Source organism: Aphidius gifuensis, linkage group LG5 (genome assembly GCF_014905175.1).
Source record: "Aphidius gifuensis isolate YNYX2018 linkage group LG5, ASM1490517v1, whole genome shotgun sequence".
NCBI classification, from domain to species: Eukaryota; Metazoa; Arthropoda; class Insecta; order Hymenoptera; family Braconidae; genus Aphidius; species Aphidius gifuensis.
This window is the reverse complement of record NC_057792.1, coordinates 1,879,867-1,904,815: the sequence shown is the minus strand read 5'-3', so window position 1 is coordinate 1,904,815 and position 24,949 is coordinate 1,879,867. Positions and strand designations below refer to the sequence as shown.

Genomic DNA, 24,949 nt, shown 5'->3' with positions numbered 1-24,949 from the left:
TTGTTGAATTTTGAAATTTGAGTGTTTATTTATTTAATTGTGTTGTTATTAAATTAAAAGAGTTCATTTACACATATTTAGGTCAATCTTAGAATCCATATTTCAAAAAAAACGTAGAGTCGGATTTAGGGTCAGAGTCGGACTTAAGGTCAAAGTTAGAACCGGTGCAAATGGATACTGTTGAATTTTAAAATTTGAGTATTTATTTCGTTAAATATGTTATTATAAGACTCAAAGGGTTTATTCACGAACATTTAGGTCAAACTTAGAATCCATATTTCAAAAAAAAAAACGTAGAGTCAGAGTTAGGGTCGGAGTCGGTGCAAGTAGATATATCTGACTTTTAAAATTTGTTTATTTATTTAGTCAAATTTTCGTGACAATTAAAAACAAAAAAAAATACAAAGAATTTAGAAATAGAAGAGTTAAAAAAAAGGTTAAACTTACACTTAAGTCATCCATCGTTATATTTGTCTTTTTTTTTATCTTGACAGATTCCACGAAAGGCTTAATCCCACAGGCGCCACACAAAAATCCCGGAAATTCACTCTTATAAAAATCGACCACCTTCACTTTCACATTAATAGCAAATTTATTTATATAAAAAAAAAAACAACCAATTAAACCAATGTATATTTAAATAATTAATTATTTATAAAAAAAAAAAAAAAAAATAAATTGATTTTAAAAATTTGGAGTTGAGGTGCCAATTACTGCTAGCCTCCAACTCCAACACAGTTGAATAATAAAAACACCGACAAACAACATTGTCTGTCAATCGTTGAAATCACCAATAAATAAAAAAATTAAATAAAAAATTAGTTAAATAATATAAAAAAATTCACAAAATAATTGTAATTAAAATATAAATTTAAAAACACAATGTATTATTTTTTTTTAAAAAAATAATAAAAAACACAATCACAAATAATTTGAAAATAATAATTAAATATTTATTTAAAATAAATAATAATTTATATTTATTAATAATAATAAAATAATAATTTAAAATTAAATAAAAATTTTAAGTATATTATTTGAAAAATAAAAATTGAAATAAAAATTTGACACAACCGACCCTAACAGCGGCGTGGTCGATGTCGAACTGACTCACGCTTTCAATTCGTTTGTCGACGAACTAGCACGATGTGACTCCGTTCGGGTTTTTAGTTTGGAGTAAGGTGGCAAGTTGTAGAGAGGGAATACAGAAATACATAAATGCGCCGACACTAGAATCACACGCACACACATGTTACAATTTATTTAACAACTTTTTAATATAAATGACAGTATGAAAATAAATAAAAAAAAAAATAATAATAAATAATCAAGTAACTTGTAAAAATTGCATCTTAAAAATAACAATATAAAAATTATTTTAAATTTAATGAATTGGTTGTAGGCAATGCAACAAAATGTACAAAGTTATAAATAAATATTAACGACTTTCAAGTTGTATGTAGGGTTATCATATTTTAATCCTTTATTATTGATTCGCTTGGCTAAGACACTCGCAAGTACTCAGTGTCGTTTGTGATTAATCTGATTATAAAATAATTGTATATATACAACTAATAACGTATATTAAATGTAAATAAATATGTCGACCTCCCCATAGCAATCATAAATTAAATATCATGATTATTCTTGTTATTATTATTTATAATAAAACATTGTATGGCTTGAAATTTGTTGACATGTAATAAAAGCATACTTGGTGTTTTTTAAAAATTTTTTGCTTTTTTGAAGGTGATTTTGGAGTATAATTTTTTTAAGGGTATATTTTATTTTAACTTTTAAGGGAGTTTAAGAAAATGTATTTGTTGACGTGTCATAAAAATATAGCCAGTGTTTTGAACAATAGTTGTTGTTGTTTTTTTTGTTTCTTTTTTTATAAATTCATTTTTTCTTTTAAGGGTAGAGGATTTTCTTTAAGGGGGGTTTAAAAAAATAATAAAAGCTATATGGGTGAAATTTTGATGGATGAATTGCAAAATCTGTGGTGATGGAGGTTTGATTGGAAATCTTAATATAATACTTGTTTTGTTATATGTTGAATTGAGTGTTAAGTTGATAGAGATTATTATTATTATATTGATTTTTTTTATTTTGTATATTTTATTCGTTGCATGAATGCCAAAATAAAAAAAAGACTCATTTAAATTTAACTAAAAAAAAACTCATCTAATTTTAATTATTATTATGTCAATAATGCAATTTAAAAGAAAGGTATTTTTAAAAAATATTATGACATTTTTGATAATAAAAATAATTTAACAATGTAAACATAATTTAACATTGTAAATAAAATTTACCAAAAAGTGAATTATAATTATTTTTGTTTATATTTTTTTAAATAAATATTTAACATATGGTTTTATTAAAAATACCACCACTGCACTTGTTTATATAAATTAAATTTCAGCTATTTTAAACACGACGATATTATTTCCATGAAATATACGAGACTCTTCAAAGCTTAAAATATAATTATAAATTTGTTTTTTATAAAAATTATTTAGAGTTATACCTGTGGGTTGGAAACAAGATATATATATATAGAGCGTGTTACTTGTGACGTTTGAATTTTGCTACCGGAGGCCGAAACCCTTTTTCAGACTACATTTTTTTAAAATTTATTTCTTTTACATATATATTTTATTTATTTTTTTGTTGGCGCGATTCGATCGCTCGACGGTTTTTCCACTGTGAATTACGGCCACCTTTCGAATAGCCGAAGGAAGAGCACATACAGGCCAAAAGAATAACGCAAAAGAAAGTAAAAAAAAAAATTAAAATAAAAATAAAAAAACATAAAATGAAGGGCAAGCAGATTCGATTATCCGTTGGTAAGATTGACTATATATAATATATAAGATCGTCTTATATGTTGACTCTAAATTAATTCTTTTTTAATTGTTTTCATTATCAGATAGTTTGCAAGATTCAATCTTAATAACAGACTTGCATATACACCATGGTACTTGATTTTTATAGTCAATATTTATTCAGGATGTCTCCGTTAATTTAACACACTTATTTACCAATCAAAAAATAAATATATAAATATACGCAAAAAAATTCAAATATTATTTTTTAATAAATTATTATTTTTATCCACAAAATTTATTATTATTGTTCAATCAAGTAAATATATTTAATAAATTTAAATTTTAAATACCCTATATTAAGATGATAATATTTGGGGTAATATCAATCTTCGAAAAAATTAATTCAAGATTATAAAAAAATATTTTTAAATTCGCATATATATTTTCAATATTTTTTTTTAATTAAAAAAAAAAATTTTCTGCTTTATATAATCTGATTTTTTTTTTTTTTTCTTGAAATAGGGTTTATTTAAAAATTTTATTAAAAAAATTATCAATTTAATATTGAATTTTTATACGTCATGTTGGGAGTGAGACTCGATGTCTTATCGTGTGAGACTGGAGCTGGCCCTGGAGGCGGCAAGATTCACGCGGGTGGCCGTGTTGATCGTAGCACGGCAACTGATGAAAAAAAAATAATAAAAAAAAAGACATTGCACTCATGGGTTTTATCTCGTTTTTATATGAAACAAAAAAGGATAAAAGACAAAGATGTGTCTACTCAATATATACCTGATGTATAAAAAATAAAAATATAAAAAATAAGGCATCTTGTTGGCATCGTGCTGCGATCAAATACAGTGAAAACTAGAGAGGACAACTATGGTGGCTTCCATTTGTCTCAGTGGTGCGACATTTTGGAATTTCCTGTCACACAAGATTCAGTTCTTCGATAGTTATTTAAATAATTCAAACAAAAAATAAAAATACATAATTACATGGACACTTTTAGCCTTTTACTACTCACGAAATCGAAAGTTTAAATCATGAAACATTAATATTTTTTCTCATCAAGTCAATTATTACTCAATAACCGATTTATAAAATTTAGATTTTTTTTTTTTTTTTAAATTTTATTCAGCATTGTATAATGGATTCAAAATTCAAATTTCAAACTGAATAAATATTTTTTGTATCGAAGAAATGATTTTCTCAATTGGGTCGTTATTTTTTTTTTAATTCGAAAAAATCTCTTGGAATTAAGTAATTTATTTTGTTTAGAAAAAGCAAGCCAAGACAATGACTAGAAAAAAAAGGTATTAATTTAAGACTTGGTTATTTTCATTTAAAAATTATTACAGTTCAAATTTGGATAAATGTTTTCACGAGAAAAAAAAAAGAAGAAAAAACAAGATGCGAATAAATGAAAAATGAATTTATAAAAATTGTAAAATACAAAATACATGATTATAATTTGAATAAAGACCTGTAGATGAATATACATAAAGACTGAGTCATGATTGCAAGAAATCGCAGTGTTATATGCAATATTGGCTGCGTGTATAGTCAATGTGCAGAGCTCGATGAACTTGTGACTGTAAAAATTGCAAACGATGCGGATAGTAAAGAAGAAAACACGACGGGAATGTATGGTTTAAGGCACATTGAAAACTAACAACGGTGCTCTAACATTGTACACACAAATATATATATATACACATATTTATTTTGCATTTCTCCATGGAATTTGATAGTGCATAGGTATAAATATTTAAACATTGATATACCTCAACAAGGAAAATACACAGTGATAATATATTTGTAATCTAATTCTCACTAATGTCATAAATTTTGCAAGACTAAACAAATTGATGATCATAAATCATTCAGCAAACTTGATAAATATATTTGCGAGTTAACACTATTATTACATCTAAATTATATTCATGACAAAATCATCAACACTGCATCTGCTTGATACAAACAATATTCTATACACTGTGAAGATTATTTATCTTTTTTTTTTTTTGAATTTTATATTTAAATTTATACTCAACTTACCCAAAGAGTTCATAACCAGCATCACATGTATAACTTGCTTGTGGATCAGATGACAATGAATTAGCAGACAATGAAAGTTTTGAGTTCGTTGGCACTGCAGGATGGCTACATTTAATTTCTAAAATCAAAAGAAAAAAAACAAATAAATATAAAAGTTATAAATAAATAAAAAATATGCGTTCGTTTGATTGGCTTTACTATAAGAGATAATTACTTTCTATATTTAATTATTCAAACGTTTCGGTTGGAAATTTATATGGCGGAAAATATTCAGGGGGTTCTGCTTTATATATTCAAAAATTTTCATAATTTTCTAGCTTTGCGTTTGTTCTTAAATAAATAAATGAAAACTCGTCCGTTTCATCGGCTGCACCTCGGCTCTGACTAAATTTGATAAATTGTATCAATTACTTTCTCAATTTTCGTTAAATTCAACGTGTTGTTTTGTTTGTTTTTTTCATTCAAAACTTTTTATATTAGAATTAACAATTTAAAGCTATATAAATTTATCATTTATATATATCGATTTTACTTTCTATGTAAATTTAAGTTAACGCAACTTAAAGTCAGAACAAACACAAACTTTATACAAGCAAAATTGTAAATTTACTTGACACAAATAAAAATAAAAATATTATAAACAATTGATAAATAAATAAAAATATATATGTACAATTGTGTTAAAATTTATATTCACAATTGAATATAATAATAAATTAAATAGTTAAAAATAAATGTTGATGTAAATTTGCAAAAATAAATAACGTTACAATTTCAACACTTGATTTTTTATTTATATTTTTTTTTAAATTTAAAATATTTACAACCACATTATATCTTCACTGTTTTAACATTAAATTTGCAGATCAAATTTACACATTGGTCGTACAGTAGAAACGATTTAGTTTGAGTTTATATTTATTCGTAAATGTGTGTGTGCGGATTTTGCAATCAGGAGCAAAGACGACTGTCAGGATTAGGTATTCCACATTGGATATATATACAAGTTCTATATAAGATTTTCCTTGTAGATACTAAAGCGCGAAATAATGGGTTATACTGGCGTGTGTGTTGATATGGTAATGATTACACTGTTGTCTACAATTTCTCAGCTATTCATGTGTATTTTACACTCAATATTATTTCTAAAAAATATATTCACATTTTGTGGGTTTTATTTCATTTACATAAAATACATATACACCTTATTTTCTATACCAATATTATTTTTTTTTTTTTTCATATTTTTTTTATATTTCTATATAGCAATTGCAAACGAACCGCATTTTTTCATCACTAGATCAGATTGAATTTCTATACTGTAAAGAAAACCAACGACTATACCTCTTACGAAACAATCGAATATATACTGTGCGAATAAGATTTTATGTTGAATATGATGGAAAAAGAAAATGATGCTTTTAGTGAAAGGAATAAAGAAAAAAAAAATATATATAATAAAATAATACTCTAAAGAATATATTTCAAAGCTTTGCTCTGAGAAATTTTAATGGAAAATTTGATAAAAAATTTATATATAGCTTTATAAAGAAATTTAAAAAAAAAAAATTTATAAGATTTTGTTTTTTGTTAAAGTTTTAAAAATTTAAAAAATTTACTAGGGTAAATTTGCAATTAAAAAAAAAAAGCAGGGATTTGGGATTTTTACTTTATATAAATTTATGAGTTTAAAGTAGTTTACTGTGTGGCAACTTGAGTCTATAAAGTACTCAAAATTACTTATAGATTTATTTAGACTCCAGAATTAATTATTTACTCCAAGAAGTTATTTTCAAAAGATCAATCTCTTTGAATTTAAACAGCAGGTGTTAATAATTATCTAGTTATAATTTTTCTTTTTGTTTTAAATAATTAAAATATTTATATTTAATGATAAACCCCGAGATTGACGTAATGAATAATTAAAAAAAAGCCAGCTCAACATTGAATTTTCTAATAAATCACTTGTTGATAATTTTCTACTAATAAATAATTGAGTTATAATTTTTTTTCCTCTAGAATAATCAATATAAATACATGAGCTTTGACTCAAAGTCATAACCCCTTCGTTCTTTCAAATAAAAAACAAAAAAAAAAAAAAAATCTTATAAATGTATTTTTCTTTTTTAATTAAAATATACATACAAGTTTGAATGTACATTAATGTTAACACATCTAAAACAGTATTTCATTGTGTAAAAAAATAAGACAAAAAAAAAAAATATCAAGTGTTGAAATTTATATACTGACAATGTATACTTTCATATAGGTAAATAGCGATCAAGTACAACGATTGGCCACACGATGCTTGCGTCAAGTTGTACATACACCAGGTTATACATATATATAAATAATTGTAGAGAAATTCTTCCTCTTTACCGCGCTTCTCTGACTCTTGATGGTGAATTCACAGTGTGGTCATATATCACGTGTGTCGTTATTAGCCCCACGGCTGCGCTGGAGCCGTCACGAGTGTGATCGGTGGCGAGACACAAGAGTCATTATACCAGGATCAACGAGTTTACACACACCCTGTTACCACTACTCAAGTATATCCCTCATGTCTTTTCAAGAGTCACTCTCACTTCAATCTCAAAAATATACATTTTTTTTTTTTTTTTTCTCTCTCTCTCTCTATGTGTATATTGTTGAAATTTATATTTAAAAAAAAAATTATTATCTATATGAAAATAAATTAAATCTATGGGGATTAAAAAAATTTATCATTATAAAATCTGTCATATTAAAGCCGTGTTTATTTATATAAAAATTTTGAAATTTTTATAAAATACATAATATTCTCTTTTTTAACTAAATCTCTGTTGAATAATATTTTTATTTTTTTTACTTCAACTTTTATTATAACGTTATTTTTTTTATTTTTCATCATCAAATATTCCATGACCTATTTTTATTTTTAACATATTATTTAACTGTTATGCATAATTCAAAATGTACATTATAAATATTTATTCAACTTAATGTATACCTTAAATTTTTGCACTGGTTTTAATTCTAAAAAAAAAAAAAAAGCTCTAAAATATAATTTTCTAGGGTAACCAAACATTTGAAAAATAAATAAATAAGCAAAATCTTTAAGGTAGAATAAAAAAGAAAAAATTATGTAAGTAGCTGTCAGAGGGTATTTTAAAAAAAACTAAAAAATTCAAGGATAAAAATACATCGGCAAATCGATTCGCGGATATATTCAACTAACCATAGAGTCTTTGAATTGTGCTATATTCCCAAGGGTACATGGGAGCCACCCCCTCAACTCCACCCTTTTTTGTTAAAATAAAAAAAATTCTCAAGGGAAATATACAAAAGCTACTTCGCGTTAAAAAAAGACAATTGTATTAAAAAAAAAAAATAATAATAATTTTTCTATTTTAAAAATTAATTATTTTTATATTAAATTAAATTTTTTAAAGTTCATTATTTATTTTACAAGACACAATGTTTCATTATTATCATGACTTTTATATATTTTTTTTTAGATAAAAAATGATAATGATAATAGTGCGTTATTAAATGGTTTTTGTAATAATTGTCAGTCTATTTGACACTGGATTACAACGAGCCGGATGTTCTACCATAGTATTAAGTAAAAAATAAAAAAAATAATATGAAAAATTCGTAGCTTATCTGATGTCAAAAATCAGATAGTCTAAGTGAGAAAGAGAATGGTAAGAATAAATTGAGAAGAATATAATATATTTCTTTTTTTTGTCCATTTCAAAATGGACAAGATACCAAGAAGCCTGGAGTAATTTAACTGGTTGAAATAATGATTTCTCAGTTTAATTGTGGTATATATATTTAATTTTTTTTTTATCTTTTTAACATCATTATTATAATGATATTATTTAAAATTATATTTTTTTTTTTGTTTAAATATATTTAACACACCCGTCAGTTACAAAATAAGTCATCAAAATAAGTCACAGTATTTATAGTGAGTTAATAATTCACGTGTAAAATAGTGGTTTATAATGTTGAACTACAAATTCGCTTCGCGTCTTGGGCAATTAACTATAGTGACGAGTTAATTGGCGGAATCATGGACCATGGATCCTCTCTCAGTATCATCACGTGACTTGTTATTTAATAAATATATAGTGCTTTAAAATTTTATCATTATCCAAGTGTCATTTGTATTAAAAATCTTTCTATCGAAAAAGAAAAAAATGAATTTGTTAATAAATTATATTAATTTTTGATTTATTACTTTTATTTTTATGTCTATAATCTATCACTATCTGAGTTTTTATTAATTTCTATATTAATTTTTAAAATATACCATGTAAATAACTGTTATTTATATTTGATTTTTTTTTTTTTTGAAGAAAAACAATTTGCCTCTGATCAAAGATGAGAATAAAATTAATCGTGGCGTGCTGCCAATTCAAGGCCATATTTACCTTCATCAATAATACAACCAATATTATATTTTCATAAAATATTTATTTTACTATATAAATTCCAGCATGACCACAAAATAACATGCTTATTTTATAAATTGTATAATTTTTCATTTCAAAATCGTGAGAGAAAAATGTATATACATATTAAAAGAAGAAATTTATATTTTTCTTTTATCTTTAACGATAGACAAAACACGAATGAAAATATAGAATTAAAAAAAAAAAAATTAAATTGGTGAAAATTACATTGAACAAGAAACCTAGCCGCATTACGCAGAAGTAATAACTGGCTTGACGGCAAGATCCATTATTAGGAATCATAAAACGTTTGCCGAGCCCGAAAAAAAAAAAAAAGTATAATGAAATAATAAAAAAAATTAAAAAGAATATTAAAAAAATAAGAAAACAAAAGAACTTTAATTTACAGGAATTAAAATACGTTTACTTTGTACAAGATAATGTCTTAATTTTAAAACAACGAATAAAACATACATGCGTGAATACATTTTGCACGGTTTGTTAAATGTACTTGAAAGTTATAAAAAAAAATGGAAAAAAAAAAATTTGCGCAAAGAAAAATTAAGGATAAGAACTAATAAAAATAATGTAAATAAAAAAAAAACAGCGAAACACATGCAAAAAGCATAAAAAAAATTTTAAAAAAAAAAAAAAAATGTTATTAAGTAGTTTGAAAATAAAAGAGTATATTTTTTTTTTTTTTACTAACTAATGTACGTAAAAAATATAAAAATATGTGTCTGTGTGTGTAATGTGTATTTGTAGATAAAAAAAAAAAAAAAAGTTAAATAAATATGGCTTCTTTCCGGCTGACATTGATGTCGATGAACAGACAAGAAAGTAAGAAACTAAAAATTTTCAAATTAAAGGTGATAGAGATTAGCCTGGGTCATAAGAAAACGAGTGGAATATAATGTCTTTATTCTCGCTTGAGCTGCTATATTCTCAGTTCTGAATACTTCCAACAATAATTATATGTTACCTTTACTATACAACTACCAAGTCCCCCTCAATTAAGCCATAGTACTCATCGAATCACCTGTCTTTATTTTTTCTATTCTACTCTATAATATTTCGAAAAAATCGTTCGTTAAAATAATAATAGTATTAAAAAAATTATAAGCAAAGATAAAGTATTTAATAATTTTTTTAAAAAATATATAAAATCAATCTATTTATTCTTTTCAATAATTTTTCTAAAATAAAATAAATATTTGTATGTAATTATCGTTACGGATCAGCAAATAAATGATCATTATTTTGTGGCATAATAACAGTTATTTCAATCTAAAAAACAAAGACTAATTTGACCTTAAAAATAAACTAAAAAAAAAACCATACAAAATTAATTAAAAAATAAAACAAATAACAAACAAAGAAAATAATTAAATAGAAATAAAAAAAAAACAAACAAATGTAATATGTTCATTTAAAAAACATTTAAAATAACAATAAACTTTATATAAATCAATTATAATATAATTTTTAATAAAATAAAATTTGCATTAGTCATGTTTAAAACAAATATATATAAAAAAAAAAATTAATTAAAAATGAATGGAAAAAAGTTTATGTAGTAAATCTCTAATTGGATTAAATATTGTATACGCCTGGGAATGCATTGTACAAAGAGCAAATGTATTTATTAAAAAAAAAAAAATAAAAAAATATTTTAAAAAAAGTTTTAGCCAGATGCAGAAAAGGGCACAAAGGACATATGATGTTTTATATGCTCATATATTAATCCAATAATTGAGATATGGTGGCAGCAACATTGCACGTAATTTATTGACAAAGAAAAAATAAAAAAAAAAAAGTTATTAATATATATTATTTTATTTATCATGATGATCATTATTTTTTATTATTTGAGTCAATAATATTATTGCCATTTGATGTTTGTACAAGAAAGAAAAATTATTATTTTGTTAATAATTATAATGATAATAAAAATCATAGTAAAAAAAAAATTTAAAAAAAAAATCTAAAGTTATAAATAAATAGAATAAAAAAAAAAAAAAAGCAAAGAAGCCGCTGCTTTTATATATACTTTGTGAGAGTTGCACAGCTTCTGAAACGAGCTTTTTTTTTATTCATTTTGTATTTTTTTAATTTAATTTTACTCTTTGTAATTTTTATGTGTGTGTAGTCTTTGTGAACCGTCAGTTTAAAAGAAGTATCGACTTGTGTCTTACACAAGACATTGGGATGTTGTATATATGTATAAATGTATGCCAATGCTTTCTGAGCAGACGATAATTAGTGAGCCATCAAGAGCAACGATGTCGGCTGTCGTTTAAATTATGGCTCGATAGCAAATGTTAACTGGTATATAATGTATATTTATTTTTATCTGTGTGGGTTTATGTGTGTGTGGATCAAAGGATCTGGTTATGATGACCAATGACAGATACTTTAACTGACATTTAATAATTCACTTTTATTTTTACATTAAAATATTTCTAACGTGAAAATATTTCGATCAATATTTTTTTTTATAAAAAAAAAATGTTTGTACTTTTACATTTGATATCGTTTTACTATCAAAAGGCTTTACCTCAGTACATACTAAAATTAAATAAGATACTTTAATTATTTTAAACATAAAAAAAAATAATGAAAAAAATTAATTGAGCTTTATTGTTTCTTAATTACAAAAAAAACTAACTTATGGATTTAAGCTTTTTTTATTTTGAGAATTTTATTTACTACGAAGATAGATCCTTTTATTGTTACTAAAAATAAAAACATATACTTGTTTATATTTTCTTTGTAATTTTAAATGCATATAAACTATTGAGAAATTAAATTTATAAAATAAAAAAATTGAGCTTTTTTTTTTTAGTATTAAAAAGAGCGTATTTTCTAAGAATGAAAGTTACGCCTTTTTGTTAGTAATTCAACGCCTTTTTAATATGCTACACCCTTGTTCGATCATCCCTTTTTCAACCCTCATTTTTATATATTTATTATGATAATTTTTTTTTTCATTATTTATACTTGATGATCATATAGAATTTCTTAATTTGATTTTTTATTATTCAAAAAATTTATATGACTTGTGCGTGTTGCAATCTATGTAATTTTGATGATGATGATGATGATGAGATATTTGTTGTTATTATTATATTTTTTTTTTCATTAGGAAGAATATGTCGAAGTTTCAAACACCAGAAAGTATCAAAATAAATCCTCAGGATGGTGCAACCTTCAGAGAGATTGTTAGGTTTATAATGAAGCAAACGGGATATGATGAGGGACGTACAAAAAAATCAGTGATTGAGGTGTTAAAAGCAGGTATGGCAATGAAAAAAATTATGAAAACACCGAGTGAAAAATATTTACTGATTCGTGATTCTTCAAAACCACTATATATTAATTATCATATTAGAGAACCAAATTTTAGTGATGACAGTGATGATGATGATGATTCAATATTTAAAAATGATGATAGTGTTCATGAAATATGTACATATATATTTAATAATATTTTGAAACCAATAAATATATTTTTTTGATAAATTTTAAACAATAAAAAAAAAGAGAAAAAATATTATATTTAATTTTATCAATGTTTTTATATTTTTTTTTAAATATTAGAAATTATAATGATTTTTATAAAATTATATAAAAATTAATAATCAAAATTATTAAATTAATAATAAGTACAAATTGAAAATAGTGGTGCGGATTTTTTGTTTTTTTTTTTTTTTGCAAAAAAGGATACAGTGTTTGGAGCAAATACTTCCTGGCATAGAACGAGAGATGAGGGATGTTGTGTGCCCCTCTCTCGTTCTGTGCTAGGAGGTATTTGCCTCAAACACTGGTTTCCGTTACTTATTTGTTCCAAACATACGATCATCTTGATCTAATGTTTTCTTTAATAACATCAGTGACGACATTTTAATTAAATGAGGCTAAGAAAAGATTTTTCATTTGAATGTGGTTTGAACCCTCGCTTGCTCCGGTGGTAAGCGATTCACTTGCCTACCTAACCACGAGCTCATTCGATATTTCGTTACGACTACTATTGATATTTAATTTCCATTTAGAAATGTCTAAAATTATTTATTATATTTGACTATCGATTTTACATGCCTGACATTTAAAAATTGACATTGTATCATTATGTATAATTGTTATAACGATAAATTATAATTTAATCAAAAATATTTAATGTTTTTTATACACTATTTTTTTGATAAATTTTAAACAATAAAAAAAAATATTATATTTAATGTTATCAATGTTTATAGTTTTTTTTTTTAAAATAGAAATTATAATGATTTTTTAAAATTATAAAAATTAATAATGTTATTATTGTTTTTTATTATTTTCAATAAAAATAAATAATTGAAATTATTAAATTAATAATAAGTACAAATTGAAAATAGTAGTGTGGATTTTTTTTTTTTTTTTTTGCAAAAAAGGATACAGTGTTTGGAGCAAATACTTCCTGGTATAGAACGAGAGATGAGGGATGTTGTGTACCCCTCTCTCGTTCTGTGCTAGGAGGTAACTTGCCTCAAACACGGTTCCCTATGACCCTATATTTACTTTTTCTCATTGTATGATACTTTGAATCGTATTTATTCTTTAGTAATACAGGTGACAACATTTCTACAGTAATGAGGCTAGGAAAAAATTTTATATATATATATATTTAACCCTTTAAATTACTAATACGATATTCGATATTTCAATATTATATTTATAAGTATATATTTATTATATTTGACTATCGATTTTACATGCCTGACATTTAAAAATTGACATTGTATCATTATGTATAAATGTTACAACGATAAATTATAATTTAATCAAAAATATTTAATGTTTTTTATACACTAAAAAACGAAACTAAGTCAAAAAAAAATTATTAATAAATTGAAATCACAATTATTTATTAAAAATTGATTATTAATATTATAACCTCTATTATTTATAATAAGAAATGATTTTAAATATTTAATTACTCGAATTTAATATTGTTAAATTATATTTATAATTTGCTATGAAAAATTTTAGTATCTATTTTGTTAATTTAATAACTCAATGGATATTTGTTGAATAAAAAAAAAATAATAAATGGATGAAAGACACAATAATAAAGATGTTTAAAGTAAGTGGAAATTTTATCATCACCACCTGCTCTAAAAGCACCAACCTTGCGGTCATTTACGAGACTCTGAGTCACCGAGAATATACAACAAATATACCATCGAGTCACTAAAGTCACAAAACAAGTTGGTTCAATTTAAAAAATAATAAAAATATATTATAAAAAAATTTACAATTTTCTAAAAAGCAAATTATATTTTTATTTTCAAAAAAACCATCAAACTATTTGTCTCCCAACACTGCAAGCACAAGTTATTAAATTAAAAATAAAATTTAACGTTCTAACAATTATAACTCAATTACATACATTAATTCAATATTTTTTTTCTCTTTTTTTTAATCTTTATTAACTTGACATTTTCAACGACAATATACGTCAACAAATATTTTATTCCCTACTGGGATTAAAAAAAGAAAAAATATATCCAACTTTAATTTGAAATAAAAAATTTAAAAAAACTGAACAAGGATATAATTATCCAGCCAGTCTGAATTTTTACACACGCAATTATCAATGCAATATATAATAACGTATAAAGAAATGAAATAAAAACCCACGATTTTTTTATATGCAAAATTAAAATATATATATATATTTATTATGTGATTAAAAAAAAAAAAAACCAAGAATACATACATGAAATAGTTGTTTTTTAAATTTTCTTTTTTATATTATTTTTATTTTAATAATTTCTTTGAAATGTTTAAAATTAAAGTAAAAGAAGACACTGAGAAGAGATGGTGCGTGACATGACACGAGCAACTCTTGGTTGCACGGTAAATTACTGGCGTACGCTTAAGAATCCGGTCGCAAAGGGGTCCTTTAAAATTCATACATACAGTACATATTCAACACAAAACTTTCTACGGGGCGGGCCACAAGTATGTACAAGATTCAAAAGACACACCAGTGCAGAGATGAAGAATAAAAAATATAATAATAAAAATAAAAATATAATATATAAATAAACAATAAAAAAATATATAAATATAAATTTTAAAATGAGAGAGAGAGGAGGCAACGAGGCAAGTTTGTATATCAGTAGGTCGCATCTCCATGACAAATACTGGCAGGACCTCGCGCGGACTACAGATTATAATCTTAAAAAACTAAAAAAAAAATTACCCAAACAACAAAGCAGATAAATGTTGGTGTATAATACCCAGGCTAAACTAAAAGCAACATCAAATTTTTTATTTAAAAACTCAGCTGTATATTTTTAAACACATGTTTACAAACAGAAAAAAAAAAAAAAGAAATTTGAGAAAATTATATCAATCAGTGCAATCATCTGAGAGCTCAGGAATTTTTTATGTATGTTTTATCAAAAATGAATTGTGAATCATGATAATGGAATTTAAAGTTTTAAAAAAAGAGAAATTTTTTTTGTAGATATTTTAAAGATAATTATTTGATTAATTTAAATAGAAAAAAATAATTTTTTAAATTTTATTTTTATGTTACTAGATTATTTATTTAAATAATTATTTGAGATTTTTTTGCATTAAAAAAACTTGAAGAGTCTAGATGTACTGAGGGATGAGACAATGATAAAATTATAATTTTTAAATTTGAATATTTAATTTTCTAAAGTAATTATAAAAGTATTTTTTTTTGTTTTAAATTTAGTTTAAAATAAATTGTCTTTAAATTTCAAAGAAATTGTTATCTATAAAAAATATAAACTGAAAATTAAAAAAAAAATGTAATATATATTTTTGATGGGGTTGTGAGGTGAAGACAAATCAAGATATAAATGACACCCCGTGGTGAAAAGAATGAGGAAGTCGTACGCACGTTTCATGTGAGTTCGTCACCTCTACCTCAATCTTCAACTCCTCGTAACCCACGAAAATGAGTAATTTTATTTTCATTTTAACTTATTTATATTTTAACTTGTTCAATTTATTTTATAAAATTTCTCTTTCTTTTTTTTTTCCCCAACGAATAATAAATATATATGTAAAATAAACAAAGATGGAATTTAAAAATAAAAAATGAAATATATACATAGAAATAAACATACGTAACATGCACAAGATTTAAACAGGAATCTTAATCAGTAAAACGAGTCTCCGGGGTGTTTTTTTTTTTTGGAGATACCATTTTGCATAAAGTGTATCACTTGAGGGCATTAGTGGCAAAATAAGTAGAATGAGACAACGAATTGACTTTGTATAATGCAAAAATCCTCGCACAATACCAAAAAGAGTAAAAAAAAGCTCAAAAAAAAATTCCATCAACACATTCTTAACACTTCAATTTGCTGATTTTTATAATTTTTGCTTTTATCTTTTCACATTTACAATGTTTCTTTATTATATATATTTTTTTTCGTTTTTCATATACATTAGTTATATTTATTTGTTTTAATTTTATAATATAAGGCTATCTCTTTTTTCCTTTTTTGAAATACCCGAAGGCACAAGTTTCCGAGAGTAAAAAAAACCGCAAACGAGGGGTTTTCAAGTATTTCTTATCGTCAAGTCGATTAGTTCAGTAACGATGAAATCGTTTCCGGGCATTTTTAAATAAAAAAATTACATAAAAAAAAAGCCGCTAATGTCTTCATCAGGCACTGAAAATTCACATGTATATATGCGTATACTTATTTATTTTTTATTTTGCAATCAACTATACAATCTTGCAAGATTATTTTTTTAAAAGATTAAGATAAGATTGCAAGTTAAAGAAGAGACCAAAATTGACATTGTAAATTATAATTCACAATTTTATCCTGCATATTTGCACAAAGAATTGATTCAACATTTTTTTTTTTTTTTGTCAATGAAATAAAAACCCTAAATTAAAAAAAAATTACACAAACAATAGTTCCAAACACCTTGCATTAATATTGTGTGTATTTTTTTTTTCCTTGCCATTATTTTTATTATATGTATAATTTTTTTTTCGAGACAGTTGATGCTGGGATGTATAGAAATTGAGACAATAGTATTTTACCTGTGTACTCAAAACAAACATTACACCAAGCTATTCATCTCGGCTAGTCTCACCTTCAATACCCCTTTTTATATAAATAATAAAAATATATTTTATTTATTTTTATTTTTGTGCATTGGGAGGAGGAAAGAGAGGGACTAGTCAAATTCACGCAGTGAACATTCATTCACACTTGAATGTTTCGCATGACAATGCGGGAACCCCAGGGGCCAAAACAACAACAAAAACAATAATAATAATATTATTATTATTATTTAAAATACAACAACGACAACTTGGTTGTATTCACATTCACACGGGGATTCACGATTTAAATAGAAATGGTGACAGTAAGAGCAAGGGGGTCAACAGGGCGAACGTGTCGGTAAAGTTTCTTTTGTCTCAAGCATCTTAATCTTACATACAACATAAATACTCAAAGAAAGTTATATACCCGCAGTTGATCAATGATGAATATTAAATAAATAAAAATTAAATAATATATTAACATTGAGGTTAAGTAGTTGTTCTATTGATACATTGATTTATTGTCTAAAAAAATTTATAATATATTCAATATTTTACATACATATTCATTTATGTATTGTATTGATTGTAAAAATTTTAAATGACATTTTTATAATATATATTTATGCACAAGAAAATAAATAAAATAAATTTTTAATTGATGATTTTATCGAAAATGAATAATATAGTAAATCGAAATGATAAATCGTAATATACGGGTATGTTTTTGTATCATTTAAATAATAATAAAATTATCAAATTTACTTTTGTAAGTAGATCTTCATTTAAATTTATCAAATAAAAAAAATTTTTTAACAACCTATTATTTTGTTTTTTAAATTTTATATGTGCATTTATCATTGCCATGAATTTTTTATGTTTTATTTTTTCATGAGTGAGAGAGTTCAAAAGGCATGTACCGCAAGCGTCGGCAAATTGTTGGAGACAAGCCCATGTATTTTAGCGCACTGAGACCCCCTGTATCATATATGTATATATTATATTTTTGTGTGCACGTCTTTATCTCTTAGTTCATTATTCTCAAGTCCAAAAATAGTAACAACTGGTCAAAAACATGATGCAAAAACATTAACCATTTTAAAATTAAATTTGCCAGAGCTTTTGCCAAAAAAGTGCTGTTTATTTTAAATGATTTTTGTAGTTTCAAGTAAGTATAAACAGATTTTATTTTTCTTATTTTAGTTTTTCTTTTTCTTCAAATGATTTCAAACAAAATGATTCGGTAATTTTATTCCAACCTCTCAAAAAAAAAAAATAAGTAAATAACTGTTGAAACAATAAAAAAAAGGTAAATAAATTTACCGGAAAATTTATTATCCAACCTTTTTTTTAATATCAGAAATTATAATGATATTTATAAAATTATAAAAATTAATAATGTTATTATTGTTATTTATTATTTTTAATAAAAATAAATAATTGAATTTATTAAATTAATAATAAGTACAAATTGAAAATATGTAGTAGTGTGGATTTTTTTTTTTTTTTCGCAAAAAAAGATACAGTGTTTGGAGCAAATACTTCCTGGCATAGAACGAGAGATGAGGGTGTTGTGTGCCCCCCTCTCTCGTTCTGTGCTAAGAGGTATTTGCCTCAAACACTCGTGTTTCCTCGTAACTTTTTTGTCGTTTAAGCAGTAGAACTGACTACGAATAATAGTATTGTCGTACATAAAGAATGTATTCAATACTAATCATCAATACGAAATTTATTTAATAGCAAGTTAAAGACATGTGATTGTACGGGATTTGAACTCTAGCCTCTTCAGGTGAAAAGCTAAGCACTTGCCTACCTAACCACGAGCTCATTCGATATTTCATTACGACTACTATTGATATTTAATTTTCGTTTATAAATGCCTAAAATTATTTATTATATTTAACTATCGATTTTACATTCCTGAAATTCAAAAATTGACATTGTATCATCAGGTATAAATGTTACAACGATAAATTATAATTTAATCAAGACATGAAAGACACAATAGTGAAGATGTTTAAAGTAAGTGATAAAGTAAAATGATTCGGTAATTTTACTCCAACCTCTCAAAAAAAATAAATAAAAAACTATTAAAACAATAAAAAAAAAGGTAAATAAATTTACCGGAAAATTTATTATCCAAACTTGATAATTTTTCAAAAATAAAAAAAAAAATTTCTCATCGTCACGGAAGAGATTTAATCATTAACACGTCGATCGTATTTATAACTGTCCAACGAAAGGAAGCACTAAAAATATTTTACTAGAAAAAAAAAAAAAAAATAGACGAAGAAATAAGGCATAAAAATGATAATAAAATGACAATAAACAAGTTAATAAAAAAAAATAAAATAAACAATAAAAAAAAAAAAAGTATAATGTCGTTGGGGAAACAAGGTCTTCATGAAATTCTTAGCGCACGCGCAGAAATCGTAGCATACATGAGTGTGTACATGCCATTAACGACTCGTCGCCTGTAATTTATAGGCCATTAATTAGGGACCGGATAAAAGTGAATGCTATAAAATTATAGAACAGTCCACGCATGTATATACTGTCGGTGCATCTTCAAGAATTTATACAAACACACACACGCAAACAAACAAGTCAACTTTTAAAAATTTTTATAATATATTTTTTAATTTAAAAAAAAAAAGTCTTATATAACATTTAAACATATATTTTTGTTCAACTAAATAATTTTTTATCAATATAAAATCTCGAACAAGATGATCATTAAAAAATAAATAAACTAAAAAAAAAAAAAACAATACGACACTTTAACAGGCTAATTATTTGAAAATAAATTATTCATAATTATAAAGCTACTGTTTACGTAAATAAAATATAAACAAAAAAAATTTTTAAATATTAAATATACATTTTATTTGTTAAAAAAAGAAAGAGAAAAATTTTAACTTGAAGCGTATAATTTATTAACATCTAATAAATGTTTGTTAGAAAGTAAAAATAATAAGGCAATGGTAAAAAATAAAGCAATAAAAATGTTTAATAAAAAATGTCGTTGGTAATAAAACAGTTGTGTGGTTGGTCAAAATGTTCAGAGCGTAAAAACAACCGTGACGAAGAAGCTCTTGTCTCTTAAAAGAGGTATGAAAAAAGACCAAGATTGAGAGAGTTTGAATGAGGTAAAAAAAAAAGAATAAAAAATGTAAAAAAAGTAAGGTATTACATAGCTGTGAGCAGTGCGATAAAGCAAAAAAAAAAAAAAAAAAATGCATAATGATAATAAAATAAAATATATAAATAAAAGAAAGACAATAAAATAAAAAAATAGATTTAATTTTTTTTTTTTTTGCATGGTGATTGTTGGAAATATAACATATGGAGTATAACACCTGAAATTTTCTTTAATGATTTGCATAAAATTTAACATTATGTACAATGTATTAAACATGATATACATATTTTTATTATTATTATATTGTTGGTGTATTTTTTTACTGGTTCTGAATAAGTAACGGTGTTTTTGAGCTGAGTAATGAAGTGGCAGAGTGCAGTAAAGATCGTCTTGGAATGAGGATTATACGTGAGAGACTTAATCGAATTTTGTTACAGCGAAAAAAAAAATAAAGATAAAAAGAGGAAAAAAAATATACGTCCTCAAGAGGGAATTGAGAAAAAGAGTATAGTAAGAGATATAAAGTGAAATATAAAATAAAAAGAGGATAAAAGTAACAACAACGTGTTGAATTAAAGTGAAATAGTTGTCGTTATAAGTGAAAAATAAATAAATAAACGACTGAAAAGTAGTTTACTTCATTGCTTTTTATCACCATTTTAAGAATATTTTATTAAAGGCACAATTTAAGTGGTGGTAAGGTGGTTAATTTGTTCTTATTATCAAAGTGATTTTATATTTTATTTCGTCTTTTTTTTTTTCCATTCACACAAAACATTGTCAATTGTAAATAAGTTTATCAATAAAACGAGAATATATTTTGTTATATACTTTTTTTTTATAAACATGTAATAAAAAATGTAAATTGATCGAGTGTATTTAATAATTTAAATTACAAAATAATTCAAGAGATAAATAATTAAGAAATATTTAAATTTAAAATATTGTTATTTATTCATTGATTTATCATCGGATTTATAAATAACGCTATATAATTTCTATATGTAAATATTGTTTTTTATTTTTTTATTTTGTGGATGAGGTTTATTTTTTAGCGACTTAAAAATTATCAGAGTTATATTTTAGCTGAATTTTCACTTGCACAAGTAAAATAGGAAATAGAAAAAAAAAATTGAAGTCAATTTATATTTATTAATTTAACCAACAGAATTAATTTATTTTGATAAAATTTAATTATTAAAATTATATTTTTTTGACTCAATTTTTTACTGCAATAAAAAAATCTAAAAAAAAATAAAGAATGAATTGATATTAATTATTTAATTATCAAAATTTTAAATTTCACAAATTATTTATCAAGCCAAAAAGTTACTTAAAAAAAAATAAATTTTCTTCTTTAAATAATTTAAAGTCATTAATTTTCAATTCAATCATGATAAGACAAAAAAAAAATCTCAAAAGTGAACTGAATTTTTATTCAGATAATTTATCAATTTACAATAATCTAAAAGTAAAAAAAAAAAAAAATAAGATAATTTTTCCAACACTCTAAATAAAAAAATTATATAAAAAAAAAAAAAAAAACTTGGAAAAACAGAAAAAATTCATTCAAACATTTATCATGTTTAATTGCACTTGACACTATCAACCCTGCACTCTCCATTCATCTGTTTTAAAAAAATAAAATTTTCTCACAAAAGAGAAATAATTTTTTTTTTTAACAAAACTTTAGTTCGTTAGTTTAACAGAGAGTGAAGCGACAATCACCTTGCAGATCGTCAAATAAAAAAAAAAAATAAAAAAACCTTACTCAGAGAGAAGATATCTTTTGACTCTCTCATTTGATCTCTTTTATGCTCTGTTATTCTCACGTGATGCCCCTTAGTCACCCTCTTGTCATTTAGCTCTTCGAAAGCACGACGAATCGATTCTTTGACTCTAATTTATTTTTCATTTTTAAGTTTTTAATTTTTTTTTTTTATTTATAATAATCATTTTGATATTATTATCATTATATACATTGCATTTATATTTTATTATTATTTATATTTATTTATTTGTGCAACAGTCATTTATTTATTTATATATAGACCAAGATCGATTGCAGACAAACACCCTTATATTAAAGGTATATTTCGTTTTGCCCTTGTCTTTGTATTCTGCTTGGATGTGCCGATAGCAATGTTGTAAAGTGCCTTTAGCGTGTGTGTGCCTCGTTACTTGCTTCTTATCCATTTAGAATGATTTCTCTTTACCCTTTGTAAATCCGACGTAAGTATAAGAAAAGACGAGTGACGGCGCCGGCAGTCAACTATATATATACCCGCACACATACCAAAAAAATAAAATAAAAATATAAACAAACGCATTGTTTCAAAATGAAAGACAAGATGTGACCAAAGTAGTTTAACGCAATATCTTTCTCATCGACTTTTCATTCCTCTCTCTATATATATTTATATCGATATACACTGTCATTGTAAATATATTTTGTGTATACAATGAGGAAAAAAAAATTTCCATCATTGAAAATGCAAATAAAAAGAAAAAAAAGCTCTTGAATCCAGAGCTTTTTTTTAAAATAGCAATTGTTGTTTTTTTTCAATGTTAAATATGGAAAATAATTGTTTCAATAATAAAAGCACAAAAAAAATAATAGCCCTAAGTATAGTTGAGCTTTTTTTTTTTTTTGTGAATTAATTATAAATTGTTTTTTCAGTGCATAATAATAATGAAAATTAAGTTGGTGTAATTATTTGAATAAAGATAAAAATGTTAATCAAAACAATTGTCGAAGCGAAGATAATTAAATTGATGAAAAACTTTATATAGTTATATATTGTTTGATCATGATAATAAATAATGAAAATAAAGTTTATTATTATGATAGGATGTAGATAATAATTAAAAAATATAAACAATAGTAATTTAATTTTAATTGTATATATGAAAATGAAAGTTACACAAAAGTTTTGAGTCAATTAGTACAAGCGAAACACTCCTAAAGACATTAATATCTATATATCTATTGAAAGTGAAGGGCAAAATGAAGTGGGCGTGAATGATACTGAAATCAAAGAGGCGCCAGTAAAGACAATTAAAGTTTAAAATGTTGGCTTGAATAAGAAACGGCAGAATTGTTCAAGAAAATAATGTATAAGACAGCTGAACAAATAAGACTGTATAGTCAAAGATCGCCATGATGCTAATTACCCCACGGTATGAGAAGAAACAGAATAAGAAAAAGTAAAAATATATATATTAATTGAGAGAGGAGCAATTAGTGCAGTGAGTTAAGAATAAAATCAATCAGACTATTTCACTCAATACAAACGAGAGATATACATCTACCCTTTTGCTGCTTTAATTTAAAACTTTTCACACTTGAAAAAATAAATGATAATAAAATAAACAAAAATAATATTAATAATAATAAAAATTAAATATAAAATAGAAATTATAAAAGAAATTTAAATTTGCGAAAAAATTAAATAATTAATTATATATTATGAATGTACAAATAAATTGGATATAAAAATTAAAGAGAAAAAAAAAGGCGAATATATTTAACATAAATTTTTAATCATTTGTCGTTTTGGGTGTTGAAAAGTTAGCATATAAAAAAATTATTAAATATATTTGGGTGTATATATATATTTGAATTTTGTTTATTAAGATGGTTGTAAGTTGGTTTTTTTTATTTTATTTATTTTTGAATAAGTTACATGGTGAATTTCGTGGCGGCGTCGAAAGCGGCAGGGAGGTAAAGAGAAATGAAGGAACCAGGGGCAGCCTGTAATCAGTAGCAAACTTGCCGACACGAAATTCACAGCATCAAATGGAGTCTGGATGAAAAAAAAATTTATATACAACAAAGATGTAAAATAAAAAAAAATCACGTACGTAAATGAAACAAGAGATATAAAAGTAACGAAATAAAAAAGATTAAAAAATAAAAAAAGCAGAATCAAGTGAGGCCCTCGTGTGATTCATTTTCTCGCGCAATTCGAAAGCAATTTTTTTTTTTATTTATATATTTTATCTTTTTTCAAAATGAGCAAGAAAGCTGCAGAGGGATATATTTTGTGGTTTCAAAGTTGGAATCGAAGCAAAACGCAGGGCCAATTACTTGAACGTCTTCACTCCCAGGGCGCCTGGCGTCCCGTCGTGTTCATTGCATCTGGTTTCATTTTTAACCCTCTCAAATAATATTATAAATTATTATTATTTTCCATTCAATTCTTTGTTAAATTCACATAAATTTAATATTTAAAAAAAAAACCAAACGCAATATTACAATAATCATGGTTTTAATAAATAAAATTTCATAAAAATTTGAATTTTTTTTTATAAATCATGATTTAGCAAAAGTTTGGAATTTCAAAGATTATAAAAATTTAATTCGGATTATGATTATAAATTT

The 24,949-nt window shown here is 24.2% G+C and overlaps 1 protein-coding gene and 1 long non-coding RNA gene across 4 annotated transcripts in view; one reads left to right on the top strand and one right to left on the bottom strand.

The window, feature by feature from the left end:
• Positions 1 to 1,107, bottom strand: part of LOC122856728 (transcription factor mef2A) — a 39,440-nt gene extending 38,333 nt beyond the window's left edge. For 2 of the 3 annotated variants that reach the window (XM_044158515.1, XM_044158514.1), the window contains exon 1: positions 448 to 868. In XM_044158515.1, the coding sequence (XP_044014450.1) occupies positions 448 to 462 (15 nt within the window). In that variant the 5' untranslated portion in view covers positions 463 to 868. Of the gene's footprint in view, positions 1 to 447 lie in introns of all 3 variants that reach the window. The other variant, XM_044158513.1, reaches the window with a different exon arrangement.
• The window catches only part of LOC122856729, a 34,770-nt gene extending 22,051 nt beyond the window's left edge, over positions 1 to 12,719 (top strand). Inside the window, exon 3 of the long non-coding RNA XR_006374155.1 lies at positions 12,480 to 12,719. This is a non-coding gene — a long non-coding RNA (uncharacterized LOC122856729). The remainder of the gene's footprint in view (positions 1 to 12,479) is intronic.
• The last annotated feature ends 12,230 nt before the right edge of the window (positions 12,720 to 24,949 follow it).